General features: G+C 43.2%; 1 protein-coding gene and 1 pseudogene across 3 annotated transcripts in view; both read left to right on the forward strand.

Moving 5' to 3' along the window:
• The window catches only part of LOC311048123 (band 4.1-like protein 1), a 133,023-nt gene that overhangs the window by 77,913 nt on the left and 33,765 nt on the right, over positions 1-21,345 (forward strand). For both annotated transcript variants that reach the window (XM_084061173.1, XM_084061174.1), the window contains exons 2-3: positions 17,798-17,940; positions 20,995-21,162. In XM_084061173.1, coding sequence (XP_083917299.1) covers positions 17,902-17,940; positions 20,995-21,162 — 207 coding nt within the window. In that variant the 5' untranslated portion in view covers positions 17,798-17,901. The remainder of the gene's footprint in view (positions 1-17,797; positions 17,941-20,994; positions 21,163-21,345) is intronic.
• LOC311049425 (N-alpha-acetyltransferase 40-like) lies at positions 12,919-14,070 on the forward strand (annotated as a pseudogene). The gene is made up of 2 exons: positions 12,919-13,397; positions 14,049-14,070. The product of its transcript is annotated as an N-alpha-acetyltransferase 40-like (transcript).

The raw sequence follows: 21,345 nt of genomic DNA on the forward strand, positions 1-21,345 counted from the left end.
CATCTGAGATGTTTTAGTTTCAGTCTACCGTAGTTTTAGTCGACTAAATATAAGATTTTAGTCGACTAAATCTACAGTAGATTTAGTCGATTATGATGTATTTTGGCGGTGCCTTGATGGCGTCGTAATGGCTGATTTTACACTTGGTTGCATGCTGAAAATAGCCGATCTACAAGCTCACAACGCGTCGCAGCGCGACGCGTTGTGAGCTTGTAGATCTGCTTTTTCAGAGCGCAATACACCCGAGCGCAACCAAGCATAAAATGACTTGTCTTTTAGTTCTACTGGATCTCTTCTCCACTAGTCCCTCACTAACATTTTAGTCTAGTTTTTATTTGTTTTCATGAAATTGTCAATATATTTAGTCTTAGTTTTAGTCATCACAGCTTAGTTTCTATTTTGCTTTTATTTAGTTTTCGTCAGTGAAAAAAGGTAGTCGACGAACATTTTTCGTCCTAGTTTTAGTCGACGAAATCAACACTGCAATTCCCTCTTTACTGGACACCCGGCATGCTCACTCAAGCCTCTCCAAATGATCCAGAATGCTGCGGCATGCCTGTTTTTCAACCTCCCATATTCATGTCTCCCCCTTTTGTGTTCCCTTCACAGGCTTCTTGACAAACAAGAATGAAATCAATAAGAGTAAAGGTGTTGTACTGCATAATAGAGTGTTATACACAATGACTGGCATTGCTGAGAAATTCCATACTTCATAGAGAACTTATTGTGAGCTGTCTGCAAAGTCTGTGAACATGCAGTTTACGAAGATGTGTGTGGGGTTGAAATTATGGCCCAAATCAGATAACGGTTTACACTGAAATTCAAGGGGGTGGAGTTTTGTTGACGTAGGCTATACTTGTAAAGTTAAATATATAATTATGTTCAAGATGGACAGATCTGTAATCTGAGAGTTGAGGCCACTAAACAATCAGCCATGTACTGTATTGTGTAGTGACTGGAACTATCAGAACATTCATTTTCTTTGCAAACAATATACTTCATCTGACTTGTCCATCTTCAACATAATTATATATCAAACATTATAAGTATAGCCTACATCAACAAGATTCCATCCCCTTGAATTTCAGTATAAACTTTTATTTCATTGTTTGACAGATGTCCGTGGATTGAATCTTGAAGAGATTTCAATATTATACACTGCACCAACATGCTTTTGTCCTTATACAGAGTGTTTTTGAGATAATCATTTGCAATGGTATCTGTAATCTGATTGCTATGGTTTTTTTTCATTAACTCTAATGGATTATAGTTATCAATGTATTCATGATCAGATTACTGTAATCCGTTTACATGCAGCCCTGGCATCCAACAACCCATAAAACCTGCTGACAGGCAGGAAGTCCATCCAGCATGTCATTTTGTATTTTGATCCGTGCAAGGTGTTCTATATTGAGCGTGGCTTCTTTATAGATGCCAGATTTTTTGGGCCCGACCCTAACCCGATTTTGGAAAAAATAGCTCGGGTTCAAGCTTGTTGATCGGCTATTTTTGAAAATGTTTTTGTAAAATGTCGCCTATAATGACATGCCCAAAATAGGGACGCCAGGTTGGTGGTTAAAAGTCGAGACACATCGGCTGCATATTGCCGATATAGTCAAATGGCTGATATATCCATATGCCATGAGTGTGGCTGCTTCACTTCCTCTTTATACTCTGCCTGCCTCTCCACCCTCTTCATTCTTTCCATTATTCTCTCATATTTTTTTGGAATACATACAGCAACACAGAGAGGCATTTCACACATCTGTGAACAGAAATACTTGCGAGCGCAATTGTGTGGAGCCACTAAAACAACTGAGCCACAACATGATTGAAACCGCAAACGACCTGCCGTTTTTTTGTGATCAGCACTTTTCTCAAAACCAAAACAACAATGATTGTGGTAGCGTAGCGAGCTGCAGGAAATTATTTTACTGCTTGCTTGTTACAGTATAGTGGAGAATCTGGTTTGGGAAGCGCAACCATTGTGACAGTCTTGTTATTAGCTGGAGCATCGCTGAGGGTTCATGGGGAGACAATTACACACTGCAGTGTGAACTATGTGACTCATACAGTACATACGGTACATACAAGTTTAACTCTTTAAGACTGGGAACGCATCTGTGTGTCATTTTTAGATTTCGTTGGCTATTCAAAAATAGCAGATATACAAGCTCATACAGTAGCACGGCACCGAGTGCCGTGCTATGAGCTTATAGATCTGCTATTTTTGAAAAATCTTGAAAATTGGTGCAAATCTTTGAATATATATTGTTTAAAGCAAACATTTTTAACTCAAATCTTTGCTTCTGGAGGTCCCTGGAACAAAACATTTTGAGATGGGGGTCCGCGGCCAAATACATATCATTTTGGGGGTCCTTGACATGAACATTTGAGGACCACTGACATGGAAACATGCGTTTTTCAGAAAACTGGTAGGATTTAGAAGACATATTTTGTAGAATCGGCCTCAGGTCTTAATGGGTTAAGTAATATCTGCTGCTGATGGAATTGGAACAATGATGTGGGCTGATGTTCTATTTCACTTATCAAAATACAGTAGGCTGACTAATTAGTTGTAGTTCACTGTGTGTGGAAAAGGGCAAGAAATCACACAAATGTTTTTTGTTATTTTTGGCAAAATAGTAATAAGCCCTGAGCAATCCCTCTCTAATTATCCCTCTCGTTTACAATCTAGAAAATAACCAAGTGTTGAGGAAGAATATTTTGAATCTGCAGTCATTTCTTAGTAATGCATTGCCTTTGGTTGTTAAATTCTCCAGCTCAGCACGGGTACTATACAGAACAGCTTAATGAATGTGAATGCATACTAGCAGGCTTCATCCAGTCACTACATGTCTGGTGATCTCTTCACCCTGCCCCTTCTGACGCCAGCTCGGCCAGCCATGTGCTGTCACACTCCTCCTCAGCCCTGTTTCCCTGCTATAGGACCTGGTGACTTAAGAACCTGTTATTATACCGCTAAACCGCGCTAATGTTACCCATTAGCCATCCCTGCTGCGAGTATTTTAACACAGCTGCAAATGAGGGAAGAAAATGGTTTCAGGCACAGAGTGAAGGAAGAGTAATGCCTTCCAATGGTAGTGCATAATGATAGGCAGCTGCGGTCAGCTCCATCACTGGTGGAGTGGAGTGTCTAAGCTCTTGCACGCTCCAGTGATATCCCGAGGTTGTGTGTCTTTAGATGGACAGTGACATATAGTGATGCCACCAAGTGTATGGCAGTGAAAAAGACTTTATGCTGTGCTGCTGTCGTTGTCCACTCCGAAGTGATGGTGTGCATGTAGAATGATGTTCCCCTGAGAGAGAGAGCTCCTTTAATTTAGGAAGGAGACAAGCTGTGCTTGGCTTTGCTTTGCTCTCGCACGTCTCAGCGACGACGTCTGTTTTATACTTCATCGTACGTCAGTGTTCCGTGCCGAAAATAGCACATCTCGATGCGATGTGAGCTTGACAGAGTATAAATTAGGCATTAGTGAGCCTGTCAAGCACTGAGAGCCAAGGGAGCATGGGGTTCTGCTTTAACCTGTATCAGAATGTGGTGCATAGTGAATAAGCTTCCTCTTCTCTTCTGTGTCCTTCCCTCTCTCTCTCTGTCTCTCTCTGTCTCTCTCTCTCACTCTTTCTCTGCCTATCAGAATTTATTAGCCCAATTGTACATGACTAGGAATGTAGGGCCGCTGGGCTTGTGTTGGTCCTTTCTAACTGAGTAGCAGTGTTGATTTCGTCGACTAAAACTATGACGAAAAATGTTCGTCGACTACCTTTTTTCACTGACGAAAACTTAATAAAAATGAAATAAAATCACTAAAACTAAGACTAAATATATTGACAATTTCGTCAATAAATAAAAACTAGACTAAAATGTTAATGAGGGACGAGTGGAGAAGAGATCCAGTAGAACTAAAAGACAAGTCATTTTATGTTTGGTTGCGCTGGGGTGTTGCGCGCTGAAAATAGCAGATCTACAAGCTCACGATGCGTCTCGCTGCGACGCATTGTGAGCTGCGACCTGTTGTGAGCTTGTAGATCGGCTATTTTCAGCATGTAACCAAGTGTAAAATCAGCATTTACGACGCCATCAAGGCGCCACCTAAATACATTTTAGTCGACTAAATCAACTGTAGATTTAGTCGACTATAATCTTATGATATTTAGTCGACTAAAACTACAGATGACTAAAGTATGACTAATACTAAATGGAATTTTATTCAAAAGACTATGACTAAAACTAAATCAAAATTTGCTGTCAAAATCAACACTGCTGAGTAGTAATGTTTGTACTACTTGTGTGTTCACTTCCTGACGCAATGGAAGAGACAGTTTGTGAGTCGGTTTCCGTGCTTTATTGGCTATTCAGATACACACATAACGTGAACATGAACACAGAATTATACCGGTGTATTAGGAGTCTGTCACTATAGCCCAGCCTTGCTGCTGGGTCTTCCTGCTTGCCATGCGTCAAAACAAGAACATTTAGTAACTTATCCCAGATTAGCCAACTTTCTCACTGCTGGCATCTTCCTCATAAGTTGTTTGTATAGCCCTGAGCCCTGGTTCAGCACACTACTAAAAAGGGGGAGAGCATAATTATTCAAATGGAGAACACCTGCCGATAAATTAACACTGGCACTGCTCCCGCGAGCCACTCCACCCACACAGCAGAGCCCAAATCATCCCCCCCCCCCCAAACGCATGTCTGTTTTTCCCGCCAGAAGCCACAGGCCATGCTGCCTGTGGCCAGGCTCCTTTCTCCATCATCTATTGGCAGCTGCTAACCCAACAAACGAAGCAGAGAAGTGAGAGGGCACTCAAAACTGCAGGAGGTGTAGCAACTAGCAACACACCAGAAAAAATACACAACGAGCACTGGGAGATGCTTGACTGACTGGAGTCTGGGTGTACAGTATGTATGACAGACCATCAGTGTTTTTGCACAGTATTTATGAATGAGACCAGTGTGCCTGTCTGATTGACGGACTCCGTGTGAACTCTCACTACTGTCACATCTGGCTCACCAAAAGCCAGAGAGAAGGAAGTGGTTTGAGTTTATAGGGGTTATCGTTAGAAGGGCGGGCCGGGTACTGTATACACAAATCCACGGAGCGCTGCCCTGTAGGTGGTCCAACCATTACTGTGTAAGTCAGCTGCTGCTGCGGTTCTGTCCGTCTGTTGACGTTAGCAGAGCAGCCATAAACTCGCCTACTGGCACCTGACGTAGGTGGTTCGTCCCGATTTTCTGTACATCTTTGTAAAGTTAGTGTTAGTAAAAGTTAGTAAAAAGCAGGTAAAAGAGTAACGTGAGCAGTCAGTGACTGCAGCTGACTGACACCGCAGCAGCAGCTGACCGAGTCTGACACCGCAGCAATGGTTGCCTACAGGGCAGCGCTCCGTAGATTTGTGTATACTTCTGCTCACACTCACAAGTTAAGTCTCTGTAGATGCCTTGTAGATGCCTTGTTGCTATCTTGTGACAGAGTGGACTCTGGTCTCCTCTTTCTCTTGGTCTCTTTCACTCAAGTGTCTTCAATGTCACTCTTGTACTTGAAAAGATCATAAAGCGTTGTTATCAAAGCAAGATAGGTACAAAGAAACTGTGCAAATAAATAGCGTATTTTGCAATCTTTAATAGAATAGAATTCTACCAGTCTGTATAGCCAACCCAAATTTGCCGTTGTCCGTTGGGGTGTGGGGCTCTTGGATTAATGACTTCGGCCTTACTTCTGGCACATTTGCACATGGAATACTGGTATGTGCTACTGGGATCGATGTACCATGACAGTTGCCTGCTTAGATTAACTGCTGTAAATGTTTTACTGTTGATAGGTGGTATATTGCTCATTATACGCACTGTTGATTGACTGTACTGTATCTATTTACCATGCCCACTGTAGGCTGGCTGACACTGTACATAAATCAGCCTCATATTCACTGTCATCTGTTGATATATTCACTCATTGATGATAGATGTACTGTACAGTATGTATCCACTCATTGACAATAGATGTATGGTTGTATTACTGGTGACAGATTGTACATCCTATAATAAAAACAATAATAATCTTACAATACAATAAATGCAAGGAATCTCTTTACATACGTACGTACGCACGTACGTATGTATGTCTGTAATCCACGTATCTCCAGTCAAAATCGCCAACGCACGTTGCAGATGACCCGAGAGAGTGCCGTGCCCGGCGCCGAGTCGTCGGGATAGGCGGCTGTCCAGAACCGCCAGAAAAGGCTCTGGCCAGGCTCTGGCCGTGGCCCAAATGAGACAATTGATTGCCCGGGCAACCCCAGCCTAAGCGCCAGGCGGACCTCTGACATGATGACCTCTGACATGGTGACATGAGCGTGACGCTTATGTCACCATGAATCATCCATTACCATACATGGAGTTCCCAATGCAGCAGTTAGTCTAACCTCAATGTGTCGTCATGCCATCAGTAAACAAATCAGTCAGCATCAGGGATCTCCATATATGGGCAATATGTGCATGAATAAAACATTGCATAACTGGGTGAGGCATGCATTTCCAACTTGCATCGTTCCTGAGTAGGACGGTACCCAACGGGCACCAGTCTAGCAATATTAATAATAATAATATATCATTATTATATTATACCATTATATTTACATTTATAATGCTAGCCCAGTTGTCCATGTGCAGATGGCTAGGTCAGACTTAAATGATTGTGAAATTTGATTTCATGTCTACCGGTGTGCTGTTACATAGCGGCTGTATCTAGGCAGTTCAAAAATATCTACAGTATCTCTCTGTCTGTCTGTCTGTCTGTCTCTCCGTCCGTCCGTCCATATCTTATCTACTCTATACATTGTGAGGCTGTAATTCTCTCTTGTTGTCAACTGAACCAATCAGTCCAGCTTCTCCCTTTCACCATTGTTCAAAAGTGCTGATATTAATTTCTTTGTTCATTTGGTGCCATTGCAGAAAGATGATGAGACACTCTCTTAACACGCTCTCTGTCCTGTCTCATCTATTCATTCCCATGCTCTGCAATAACGAATGCAGAGATTGGATAGAACTGTCAGTTCCTCTCCTGTCCACAGAGATATAAATTATGGATATCATAAAACAGGCATTTTATGATCCTTAAGGCAACCACAAGTAGGAATGCACCAAGACCAAACAGAGTGATACCAGGGTGAAATATGGAACAGTATCAAGAGCCATATATATATGTGTGTAGAAGAAGACATGTGTGAATTAATGTTACATCCTATCCTATCCTACTACTCTAATTGACAAGACCTCCAAAGTACGTCCGGGGTTGGTAAGCACGCGAGCACTCCACTTGCTTCCAAACTTGCCACAGACTATTGATCAGAGCTCTGGCTAATACCTAGCCTTCTTTCTGAAATGTGGTATCTGCATTTACAGTAAGAAAGTAATAGCCAGCACTCCGAAGTCCTTCTGGTACTTTTAATTCATATACGCACGGACAGTCACAGCATACACAGACGCGTTTCAGCGTCAAGCCTTCCTCAGCGTGTATGGAAAATGTAAACATTTGTGACAATTATATAGGGGGGGACCTGGGTGCAACACAGAATCAGGCTCGTTATAGGCCTCATCAAAAATACCTACACAACACTTATGTCCCCATACCCCTATCTGCATTTAACCTATCCTAAGTATAGACGAATCTACAGACGCGCTGCCTGTAGGCAGCCATAGCTGCGGTGTCAACGCTCCGCACCGCGACACCGCAGCAATGGCCGCCTACAGGCAGCTACAGGCAGCGCGTCTGTGCATTCGTATATAGGCTCTATGCACAGCAGCCATATTATCACTTCCTTCACAGGTGTTACAAATGATACTAATGAAGGCTCTATTCCATTTAGTGTAGCACACTGTAGTCTCAGACCTTTTCATTTCCATGACCCCCATAACGGGTCCATTTGGTTCCATTTGTACACTCTCAGAGTTACACACCCGTAAGGGGACATTTGGAACCCCCTCAAGGAACCACGAGGGTCCCTGGACCCCAATTTTAGACCCACTGGTGTAGCAGAGTGTTTCCAGCAGTGAGCCAACATGCACAATATCAGCACCGTGACTCTGTTTGACCAGAATGGAACAGAGCATTCATTAGTATCATTGGCAACGCCTGTGAATTTCTTCACAATATGGCTGCTGTGCATAGAGCCTCGGGGAGAAGTTAGGGGTTAAGTGTCTTGCCGGGATGCAAACCGGGGACGTTCTATTTAACCAGGTGGCTTCTCTACCCTCTCAGCTACGGCCACCCAGACAAAGACATCTTACCACTCCCCTGAAGGGTAACCGTCTTCCACGCCGACATCTCGCCACTCCGACTAGTGGCTTCCGCGTGCGGTTAGGGTTAGGGTGAGGTTTAGGTATAGGGTTCGTTAACGTCGGAAAGGCGACATGTCGGAAAGCCGCCATGTAACCCCCCTGAAGCTAGCATAGCTACTGTAGCTAGCTGTATGCTCCTCTCTCGTCGACAAGTAAGAGAAATCATATTGTTGCGTCCTGATGGTTCCTCTGTCCCAAAACAGACACACACCACCGCCACATGTCTCTCCCTTTCTCTCTCCCTATCTGTTCCCTATGTTTATAATATATCCTCATCCTTGTGCTCTCTGCGTTCTCCCCATCGCCTTAACTGTTGCTCATCTTTACTCCTTGTTCTCCTCTCTTCCCTCTCTTCTCTTCCTGGCAAACTGCTCAGTCACTTTACACTGCTTTGAGGAGAGGTTGAGGCTGGGAAAAAGTACTCCGCACCGTAACCATGGCAACTGCCTCTCAGAGTGGAGCCAGTATTCTTCCACACACACACACACAAACATACGCACGCACGCGCGCGCGCACGCACGCACGCACGCACGCACGCACGCACGCACGCACGCACGCACGCACGCACGCACGCACGCACGCACGCACGCACACACACACACACACACACACACACACACACACACACACACACACACACACACACACACACACACACACACACGCACGCAGCTCTCCCTCCGTTCGCTTCATTTTAGATTAAAGCTTACCTCTCTGAGAGAGAGAGAGGAGAGAAAAGAGTGAGAGAGAGAAGGAGCGAGAGACAGGGGAAGAAGACTCTGCTTGTTAGAGCAGAGTTTCGTAACCCTCCAAGGAAACAGCATGTTATTCTATGTGATGAATTATGATTCCTGATCACAGATATCAAAGCGACGTGTTGTTGGTGAGCCATGCACAACGGGGCGCGCGCGCACACACACACACACACACACACACACACACACACACACACACACTCACACTCACACTCACACTCACACACTCACACTCACACTCACACTCACACACTCACACACACAGTATGATTGCGAGAGACAGGCCTGTCTCCTGTCTGCAGGCAGCTGTAAGGTGCTGCTGTTGTTCTCCTCTGCAGGGGGACTTGCTTGCTCTGCGTCCATCGACTGACAGAGCCTCTTACGGGTAATGGCGTGTGACAGGAAATTAATGCATTGCCGAGGCGGCGCTCCCTCACTCTGTGACATCCGTCCATGTTCATTTGGCAAAATAGTCTGAATGATAATTCAAGAAGCATCTCATTTAACCCATTTAGACCGGGGAAAGAATCGGTGTCATTTTTAGATTTCTTTAGCTGTTCAAAAACAGCAGATCTACAAGCTCATAGCGCGGCACCGAGTGCCGCGCTATGAGCTTGTAGATCTGCTATTTTTTTTAAATCGTGAAAATTTGTGCAAATCTGCTATAATATCAGTGGTTCTTAAAACCTTTTTCATGCCAAGGACCACCCAAAATTATATGTATTTGGCAGCGGACCCCCATCTCAAAATAAAAAAGATTTATATTCAAAGATTTGCGCACATTTTCACGATAAAAAAAAAAAGCAGATCTACTAGCTCATAGCGCGGCACTCGGTGCCGCGCTATGAGCTAGTAGATCTGCTATTTTTGAATAGCCCAAAGAAATCTTAAAATGACACACAGATGCGTTCCCGGTTTTAATGGGTTAAAGCTGACTCTGCCACTGCCTCTTTGTTACCTGATTACATGTTTTGTTCTTTCTTTCCATTGGGCCTATGCACATGTAGCCTACTATAATGTGTTCGTACAATACACACAAACACCTGTATATGGCTTTTAATGTACTGGCTTCCGTATACCATGTAGATCATTTTCAACACAGGAACCCTAGCATCCCTATTCTGGCGTGAACATTCAGCAAAAATATTTAGTGTAGAGGGAAAACAGAAGGGTGCATAGTATAGACCACTGGGGGACTGGTTAACCACATACATGGGTTTAAGTAGTTAATGTGCTTGTAAGAGAAGTAGAAGTATCCTGCCTGAAGTGTCTTGTAGGTTTTTAGATCAATGTGGCTGTGAAGTGCTGCAAAGCTGACATATTATAGTAGGCACTATCTACATTACATTACATTACATTACATTACATTACATTACAGTCATTTAGCAGACGCTTTTATCCAAAGCGACTTACAATAAGTGCATTCAACATAGGTAGGGAACGAAACTACTTATCACCAGAAGTCTTAAAGGAATAGTTCAACCAAAAAATTACTTATTTTCTTTCAATTGCACACCCCATGAAGCCTTGAATCCATGGATTTTTTTTGTTTTTGTTGCATTCTTAAGCTAATAATTTGATTCCCGTCTCTTACCGACTAATGTATCCGGTAGGAGAAGTAGATTATTTGTGTCTCCTACCGGAAATACACCCGGTCATCAAATTATAAGCTTAGGAATGCCACAAAAACTAAAATAAATCCATGAATTCAAGTCTTCATGGGGTGTGCAATTGATAGAAAATAAGTCATTTTTTGGGTGAACTCCTCCTTTAAGTGCATTTTCTGCTAAAACAAGCAACCAAGAGTATACCTAGCGCGAAGGTAAAAGTGCAATATATCAGCTACCTGCTTTCTTAAACAGATGAGACAAATAGGAAAATCTACATGTTCAGGCGCCTTCACACCTAGATTTTCAGGCCACTTTGCAGCAAAAAGGGACATGACGTAACATGTCACATTTTGGGACAATTTGCGCCCGTTAACATTGAAACGCAAATGGGACGTGACAGAACATGTCACTTTCTGGGACAATTTGCACCCAGTTAACATTGAAAAGCGAAAGCCAGATAAGCCTATCATTTAACATAGGATACAGCTGTAGAAGAATGCCTTGTATCATCTACACACAGACCCAGACAAACGTTTAATGAACAGGACATCACCCACTGCTTGGTTTGGACTGGGCCGGGCCATAGGAAATGGGCAGGAAGAGGGAGACGGTTATCATCATCTCCATCACGGCTGAGAATGACTGGAAAAGGGACGGTAAAGCATAGAGGAACATTGTCTGGGTGATTTTTTTTTTTACCGTCCTTTGCCATCCGCACGCAGCATCATTTGCAGTGGAGCCTTCCCCTCCATCGAGGCGGCGTCTGCTTGGCTGTCATATCAGTGATTCAGCCCAGCGAGGAGGAGAAATTTGATTAAGCAAGTCAACGTTACGGCTCAGAGCTCAGCTCGATCAGACAACAAGGGGAGGAGAACTCGGTCACACTGAGTGCGTGGACGGCACCACTCACACACTGCACCTTTGTCCCTCCTGGGATGGAGATTCTGTCACTTCTCTTTGACTGTAATGGTGCAGATGCATGTTGTAAGCAGAGTGAATCACCTTCGCGGGCCGATTGTTTGCCGCTGGTGGGCGTGTGCATGGCCACAACGCAAGCTGGTAATCCCCCCTAGAAGTACCAATGACAACACCTTTCACCATGCTTTATTTGGTTTTTCTCCGTGCCAATTCAGAGAGATTGACAGATGTGTAACCAGCGGCAGCTGAAGGTAATATTTATTATGGGTATATATTTCGTAACAGCATGGACCACCCATGTAGAATTAACTTAATATGGGCACATACTGAAACATACCAAGTTTATGTTATTAACTCTTGCTGCCATTTATACATTTGGAATAATATCCACGATAGTCTTTGTTTCAAGTTGTGTTGTGTTGTCATTGACAAAGTGGTTGCTATGTGGTTGCTAACTGTCACATTCAAGAATCTGATTGGCCGTCATCCAGCAAATTTCGCTTCTCATCTTATCTTATCTTTCATCATTTCCCCCAAGGAACCCAGACTTGCACTAAAATAGTTGGATACCACGGAACTACAGAGAGAGAGAGGAGAGAAAAATAGAGATAGAGTGAGGAAAGAAAGGGAAGAGATAGAGGTAGAGATAGGAGGGAGGAAAGAAATAAAGGGAGAGACAAAACAGGGTTTACCTGACCTATAATTTCACCCCCATGCTTTTGGCGCCAAACTGGCAAAAAGTTAAAGAAAATAATTTGGTAGAATCGATGGTTTAATCCTGGGTTAATCCTCGATAGTCTTCTATTGATCCGTGCTGCTATACCAGTGCTAGCTTTGTTAGCACGCAAACCTAGTGTCAAAAAGAACTAATTGAATCCCAGAGTCAATAGAGCCAGGTGTATAATCTACGAGGTGCTCGACATGGGGAGGAAGTCTAACAGAGCCACGGTGAAGAAGACTATAGGCACATGGAGGAGAGAGCAGCTATAGACAGGGTTGCCAGATCTGCTTATTATAATTTCCCCGCAAGATTTTATTTGAAAATAGCCGATCTACAAGCTCACAACGCGTCGCATCGCGACGCGTTGTGAGCTTGTAGATCTGCTATTTTCAAATAGCTGATGTACATGTTAAAGTACTCATGTGGCCCATAGTCGCTTCTTTTGGGCTTGTTTTCCTAGACCCGGTTGCTTGTTTCTCTCACAGAATCTGGCAACACCGCCCTCAACCCATATGTCTGGTCGAATGGGCTTACAAACTCATGAGATCTAAGATGCAGGCACTGTACGAGCAGAGTGAGTGGGGGTGGAAGGATAGAGAGAAAGGGTATGAGATGAAGGTCGAGAAGGCGTGGTGCCTCCTGGCCCGTGGCGGAGCAGACTCTGTCCCAGACGCCTTAACTGTCACTTCCGATTCGATGTGGAGTGTGGCGTACTTTACCTTTATGAAGTGCAGCTAAAGAGCAGAGTCAGGAGGAGGAAAGGCCTGGGGAAACTTCCTCATTCAGATATTACGGCTCATTGCTAACAGCACACAGATGAGGAAAGTGATGTTGACAGTAGTCAAACACAACCACAGGGCTTTTACCAGCTTTTCAGAGACGCTTTACAATTGGAGATCGATGACAGCATGTTGGGTTGCTGTGGCGACTGCTCGTATGGGATGCTGAGCCGGTGGACCAAACGCGGCGTGGCGTCCGGCAGCGCACACGCACAGAGGCGAGCACTGTCTGCGGGGGGGCTGCTGCCATTGGTTGGATCTGCTTTTTTTTGGTGAAGATAGTTAGTGTAGTCCTAGGGCACTCTGGTCAACTAAGCATATAGGATTTAATTGAGGCCTGAGGTTCCGATTCTGCAAAATGTCATCTAAATCCTAACGGTTTTCTGAGAAACGTATGTTTCTATATCAGTGGTTTTCAAACTTTTTCCATGTCAAGGACCCCCAAAATGATATGAATTTGGCTGCGGACCTCCATTTCAAAATATTTTGTTCCAGGAACCCCCAGAAGCAAAGATTTTAGTTGATGTTTGCTTTAAAAGAATTTATATTCAAAGATTTGCACACATTTTCAAGATTTTTCAAAAATGGCAGATCTACAAGCTCGTAGCGTGACACTCGTGCCGCGCTATGAGCTTGTATATCTGCTATTTGAATAGCCAAAGTGTAAATAAATAATGCTTTTTAGCTCAATTCAAAAAGTGACACAGATGCGTTCCAGGTCTTAATGGGTTTAAGTGGTTACTATAGCGTACTGTTACTACCATACCGTTGTCCGTTGTACATTGTGAAGCTATACAATGTTTGTGTAACGGCCGCACAGTCCACGACCTGCGTTGTTGACAATCACACGCTTTTGATTTATTTTCCACTTTCCACACATCCTTCTTTCTCTCGTCTCCCCAGGGACAGGGCTCTACACTATTAGGCACCCTCCTGTTTTTACGCTACATATTTTCACTGAAAATAGCTGATCTACAAGCTCAAGTAGACACTTGTTATCTCTTTCCCAGAATTTTTCATCATCCTTTTTGACTCTCCAGTTCACTTTCAACATTGATAGTCATGAATCTATTGACACTAATGTAGCATCCGTGAACAGTAAATTTGGGGATTCAGGGGGGTAATTATCTTCTTAGCGCTGGAGCATGTCCTGCTTAAATAGACCATCATTATCTGACTCAGTGAGGGATTTTCTAATTAAAGTGAATGTCCTTGATGACAAGGTGAGTTATGATATTAAAAACCTGGAGGACAAGTGGATGTGTAATCCTGGTGTTTTGGTCTCTGTATATAACCTTTTGGGATATGAGAAAAGGCAAAGGTTTCACTGAGACTTTGTTTCAAAAGCCTTTACTTCTGTTTAAGGCTGCAACTATCAATAATTGTCTTAGTGATTATCCTTTCGATTGCTTTTTAGATTTATCGAACAATCGAGAAGCATGTTTTTGTAATACGTATATTTTAGATGTATTTTTTTTTAACCCATTAAGACCTAAAGCCGATTCTACAAATGTCTTCTAAATCCCAACAGTATACTGAAAAACTGAAAAATGTTTCTATATCAGTGGTGCTCAAACTTTTTCATGTCAAGGACCCCCAAAATGATATGTATTTGGCCGCCGACCCACATCTCAAAATATGTTGTTCCAGGGACCCCCAGAAGCAAAGATTTGAGATAAAAATGTTCGCTTTAAAATAATAAATATTCAAAGATTTGCACACATTTTCACGATTTTTCAAAAATAGCAGATCTACAAGCTCATTGCGCGGCACTCGGTGCCGCGCTATGAGCTTGTAGATCTGCTATTTTTGAATAGCCCAAAGTCTAAAATAATACTTTTTAGCTCAAATCTAAAAAATGTCTCAGGTCCCAGGTCTTAATAGGTTAAATAATCAATTAGTCTGTTCTACATCAGAATGCGTTACGAGTCTCACCCAAGGGTGCTACACACGGCGGCATAACCAACTCAGACAGCTGACATCAATATCGGAACAGAAGCAAACCACCACAAAGGCACCATTAACGCTCACCCACAAACATCAGCAAAAAAGGTCCTGTTCACCACAATTTGTACCAGCAGGCCACTCTCGAGAGCACTGTACAACACCAAAAGATGTCAGCACTCTGCAGTCTGCAGGAGATTGGAAGTAGCTTGTTTCCCCACACTCTGGCCAGACCAGCTGGAGGCCAGATGGAATGGGTCCACAATGTTGAATTGACAGTATCAAGGGAAGATGGAGTTGAAGAAGCTTACGGGAGGAAGAAAAACAAGTATTCTGACCTGGCGAGAGAAGCTACCCAGATCACTATAGTTCCCTGTAGAGGTGGGATGCAGAGGATTTGTCACAGCAGTGGTTCTCAAACTTTTCATGTCAAGGACCCCCAAATTGACACTTATTATCCTGCGGACCCCCATTCGAAAAGATAAGCCAGGGACCCCCATAAGAGAAGATTTTCACGGCTCTCTAGCAGTGATTCTCAACCATTTTAATTTCAAGGACCCCCAGTTTGACATGCATTAGGCTACGGACCCCCATTTAATGGCATTTCTATCCCTGTGACCCCAATTTATATTGTAAAATCAATGTTGATTTAACTCTTGAGAGTGTACAAATGGAACCAAATGGACCCGTTAGGGTCCATTTGGTTCCATTTGTACACTCTCAGAGTTACAGACCCATAAGGGTCCATTTGGTGCCTTTCTATCATTTAGCTGGGGACCCCTTGGAACCCCCGCAAGTACCCCTGGGGGTCCCCGGACCCCACTTTGAGAACCAATGCGTTACAACATCTACAACAAGTCTGTTGAACAAGATGGGGGCGAGGGGTTGCTGGCTCCAACAGGCAATCAAGTCTGTCTTTTGGATGAAAAGAAAAGAAAACAAACCGGGGCAGCAAGATGAAGATATTTGGTATGCGGTCAGGCTTACAGTATAGGCCTGGCACAGGGAGAAGGACACCCCTGCCATGCATACTCCTTTGAGGCGTATCAGCTGGGATGCCAGGTGATGCGCCTCAGGTGATATAGACATGGCTTTTTTATCTCTGTACAAACCATCTGCCCCTTATGTAAGCACACACACGCATGCACGCTCACACACACACACACACACACACACACACACACACACACACACACACACACACACACACACACACACACACACACACACACACACTCACACACTCACACACTCACACACACGCATGCACACACATAGCTGGGATGCCAGGTGTCACCGTCTCATCAATGAAACGTCAATGAAGCATGGTGCCCACCTTATGACCCCAATGACGTACCTGACTCTCCCTTTCACCACTCCACTGACTGCTAACTTCAACACCGTCAACGTGTCACCAGCGTTGCCAGATTCTGTGAGAGAAAAAAGCAATCAGGTCGAGGAAAACCAGCCCAAAAGAAGCGACAATGGGCCACGTGAGCACTTTAACATATACATCGGCTATTTGAAAATAGCAGATCTACAAGCTCACAACGCGTCGCGATGCGACGCGTTGTGAGCTTATAGATCTGCTATTTTCAAATAAAATCGTGCAGGGAAATTATAATAAGCAGATGTGGCAACCCTGCGTATCACAGAGACTGAAAAATCGAGTTCTATTATTGTTAGTTCTATATGAAGCCAACCTCCTGGAGGTGTGCCCCCTCTCTCTGGAACGCACTCCCCAACCATATTAAAGACAACCCCCTCCCTCACTTCCTTCACAACCACACTCAAAACACATCTCTTCAGGATATCCTAGTCCTAGTTGAGGTCTAGTTAGGATGTCTCCCCAACCCATGCTTAACTTTTTATCGTTTTTAATCTAGCACTTATGTCTTTATTGCTTTCGTTTTTTCTTATTAACGTTTGTTCCTTCTTTTCCTTATGTAAAGCGACTTTGGGTACTTCGAAAAGCACTATATAAATCTGAGCTATTATTATTATTATTATATACTTACTTAAAGGTAGGGTAAGTGATATTTTTGGGTTAAAACAAAAAGTATTTTGTTAAAAGGTTAAAGCACTATATTCTGATAGTAATCATTGCTATAGAGTGTTTGTTCAGTAACAGGAGTCTCCCTGTCTCTCCAGCTCTTTAATAAACAGAAAATACATTTTCCGGTAGGTGTCAAAATCTCAGCCAATCAGGAGAAAGTACCCATTTTTAAGCTTCATTTTTATAGTGTTCCAGTTCCAATTTTGCCTGCTCATTTCTTAGTGTCATCACTTCCTATTTCACTTGTTTAATCTATATCCTGATTGAGTTCTCTGTCCTGATTGGATAAAATTGGAAATGAAACTGAAACGAAAATACATTTTCTGTTTTATAAAGAGCTGGAGAGACAAGGAGACTCCTTTTACTGAACAAACACTCTATAGCAATGAGTACTATCAGAATATAGAGCTATTTAACACTTATTTTAACCAAAGAAAATCACTTACCCTACCTTTAAGCCCTATTTGCTATTTTATACTTTTGATGTTGCACAAGAAAATAACTGAGCGACATGCTCAGCTGATCCACAAGAAACATTATGAATAATTGTATTATTCAACTACACTGTCCATTTCCGCAACTGCGTTTAAAAAATAAATCTCCAAAATACATCATTTTATTAAAATCCCATTTTTGCTTCTGTTGTTATCAGGTTGGCGTTTGTTTGCTGCGGCAGCAGTGCCAGTGGTGGTGAGTCGGAGGTGAAAGAAGTGGTCGAGGAGTCCTCCCAGAAGTGGGGGAGGGGGGCCAGCAAGCATGCAGGACTCTGCCTCTGATGGCAAGATGGCCAAACAGGTACAGTAAGCACAACACAACTGCACCCATTGTTTAAAACTTATAACTGTTAAATCTGATGCTAGACTCAAAATGTTAGCACAAACAAAACAATTCAATTCAATTCAATTCAATTCAATTCAATTCAATTCAATTCAATTCAATTCAATTCAATTCAATTCAATTCAATTCAATTCAATTTTATTAAAGTGTCAAATCACAACAAGTTGTCTCAAGACACTTTACATGTAGAGAAGAGACCCGACAATCCCACCCTGAACAAGCAATTTTTGCGACAGTGGCAACGAAAAACTCCCTCTTAACTGGAAGAAACGTCAGGCAGACCCTAGGCTCTAGGGTGGCGGCCTTCTGCCTCGACCGTGTCGGGGGAAAGAGGAGAGAGAGAGAGAGAGAGAGAGAGAGAGAGAGAGAGAGAGAGAGAGAGAGAGAGACAGAGGAGAGACAGAAAGAGATACAGAGACAGAGGAGAGACAGAAAGAGATACAGTGCAAGTAGTAACAGTAACAATAGTAGCACATATAATAGTGTAAGATATATATGATAGTATAATATAGTACAGCAATAATGTGTATTATTGCTGTACATGTATGAAAACAGGTATCATACATGTAATGGCAAGAAGACGGGTGTGTGTGTGTGTGTGTGTGTGTGTGTGTGTGTGTGTGTGTGTGTGTGTGTGTGTGTGTGTGTGTGTGTGTGTGTGTGTGTGTGTGTGTACGTTTGAGTGTGTTTGTGTGTCATAAATCCTAGTTCAGATTGGCAATGAACCGAGTTGTGACTTGCAACCACCACTTGCAGCAGGATCCCCAAAACGGTGGTTTGCAACGTTATAAAACTGGACAGTCCACGTGGCCCAGGTGCCGAGGCATGACCAATTGCTGTTTCCATAGCAATAGTAGTGTCACCATCCCTCCGCGATATCTATGTCTAGAAATGTGAGGAATCTCTGTTTGTTCGTGTTTGTCATGGATTTCTCAAGAACCACCTGACCGATCAACTTCAAACTTGCCGTGTGTATCACCGATGACCTGGAGTGCCGAGTGGGAAGGCAGTCGGATCAGCCGTTGTCTGGAACTTATATCTAATTATCTATAAATCTGCAAATCTTCATATCTGTCTGTCTCTCTGTTAGGCCCATATATGGAGATCTCTGTATGTATCTGTCTGTCTGTGTCCCTGACATCATAGTCTCTAAGTACTTTGATAATGGGGACTGCATTAAGTACTCTGACAACGGGTCGACAACGGGCACAACAGATAGTGCATAACCGGAGGGGCAAACAGTGTCTACACATCTGAAAGTTCATCTGTTAGCAGTCCAGGTGCATACCACATATAGGCTCTAATGCACGTTGTGGGTTCGAATCCCTATCCCGATGACCTTTACTGCGTGTCACTCCCCATCTCTCTCTCCCTGTTTCCTGTCTGCCTCCACTAAATGCTATCAATAAAGACCCCCCAAAAACATCAACAACAAAAATCTGTTAAACACATGTTCATGCAGTGAAATTGTTTACAGCAGGAAGGAACTAGGAAGCAGTCCTATCCTAACCCAGTCTCCAGAACAGATAGTCGCCAAATAAATAATTAAATGATGTCAACCTTGATAAGGAGACATAACCAACCGAGCGTAAGACAGGAACGTCATTTGGTCCTGTGAGATTTGATTAGGCTACGTTTGCCAGGTGTGTCCATTGCGTTTGCAAATGGAGAGTGGGAAGTGGAGCAGGTTCCATTTGGTTCCATTTGGTTCCATTTGTACACACTCAGTTACGTTCAGGAAAGAAGCCTACTGCACAAACATTTATGTTTGCTTTTAATTTTGGCTTCTCATCGTACTCAGTCATAATTAGTTATGTCCGTGCAGGTGCGGGCAGGTGGCTGGATCTATTTCATTAATTTGGTGTGGACGATTCATTGTACACGCGGATTCAGGTCACAGCAGAGTTCATCCACGCATCCCTAGCCTGTTGTTATCTCTCCGTCTGAGCTGCAAATTCTCCATGAATGACTCCAACCACGTTTGGACACCGACCAAATCACATATAGTGGAACAGTCGCACATTCGGACTCGTTGCTTTGTGGTAACATCTCACAGATTGTTATGAAAAGTATAATTTGCTATAATTTGCTGGTATATACTCTTAAATACAAATATATATACAGGAGACAGGTATCTACCCTACCTGTCTCCTATTCGCTCGCTCTATTTCACTCTCCCTCTCTGTCAGAGGCAGGTGCGTGGGGTTAAAACAAACAAACAAAAAAGACGGACTCGCATCACTAGACTGTGTGTGTGTGTGAGAGTGTGTGTAAGGGAGAGAAAGAGAGCGAGGGAGGGAGAGGGGGACAACAACATAACATTAATGGTCGATTTGTGTGTATGCTTGTGTGTGACTACCTAAAAAGGCAGTAGACTGCTGTTAAAATGCTATTTTGAGACAATCTACTTAAAGGGGTGTGTAAGTGATATTTTCCTGTTAAAATAAGTGTTAAATAGCTCTACATTCCGATAATGATCATAAAATGTGTAACCCACCTGAAAATGTATTTTCTGTTTACTAAAGCACTGGAGACAAGGGGAGACCTCTGTTACTGAACAAACACTCTAGCAATGATTACTATCAGAATGAGCTTTTTAACAATAAACTAAAACAATGTCACTTACAGCCCCTTTAAAAACATTACAAAGCATGCGTAATGTTTACCAGGGCATGCATATATTACTACACTTTAAATTGGCTAGGTTTTGATGCTTTGTATACAGGGCCCTGTAAGGCATAAATATGTATTGGCCACATATCACAGTGCTGACTCTTTAAATCATTGGATTATAAAGCTATCATGGTATTCCATCTGGTACGAGAATGCATAATGATATTAAACCATTGTAAAAGCAAGTGGAAACACATACATGGGTGTTCTTTAAGAGGTTAAGTCACTAGCCTTTACTTGGGTGAACAGTGGGCTAATTGGCTACTGTTACCATTTGATATTTCCACTCAGTGAGCTCACAGTGACATTAGCTTTACTCTTTTCTTTTCCGGTGTAAAGGACCAGAACTCCAAGCATCTGGATGACCACAGAGAAGCAGACGACATGTCAGAGAAGACCTCTCCAAACAAGAACCCCAAATCTCCCCAGAAAGGCTCCAAACGTTTGAAGACCGTTCCCTTCAAAGTGACCCTGCTGGACTCCTCGGAGTATGAAGGGGAGATCGAGGTGAGCGTGATGGGAGACCGTTTGCACTCACACAGATATACCCACTGTATTCTGTTTTTCTGGGTTTTGCTCTGTGGGTAGTTGTGTGCATAGTGCTGCTGGGAGCAGATAAGCCGGGCAAAGAATGACAGAGAGGACTCCGTGCTGAGAACACTCAATAAGGCAAGGCCAGAGAAATGTTAC

The sequence above is a fragment of the Gymnoscopelus microlampas genome, assembly GCF_963454915.1.
Source record: "Gymnoscopelus microlampas genome assembly, chromosome: 7".
Classification (NCBI taxonomy): domain Eukaryota; kingdom Metazoa; phylum Chordata; class Actinopteri; order Myctophiformes; family Myctophidae; genus Gymnoscopelus; species Gymnoscopelus microlampas.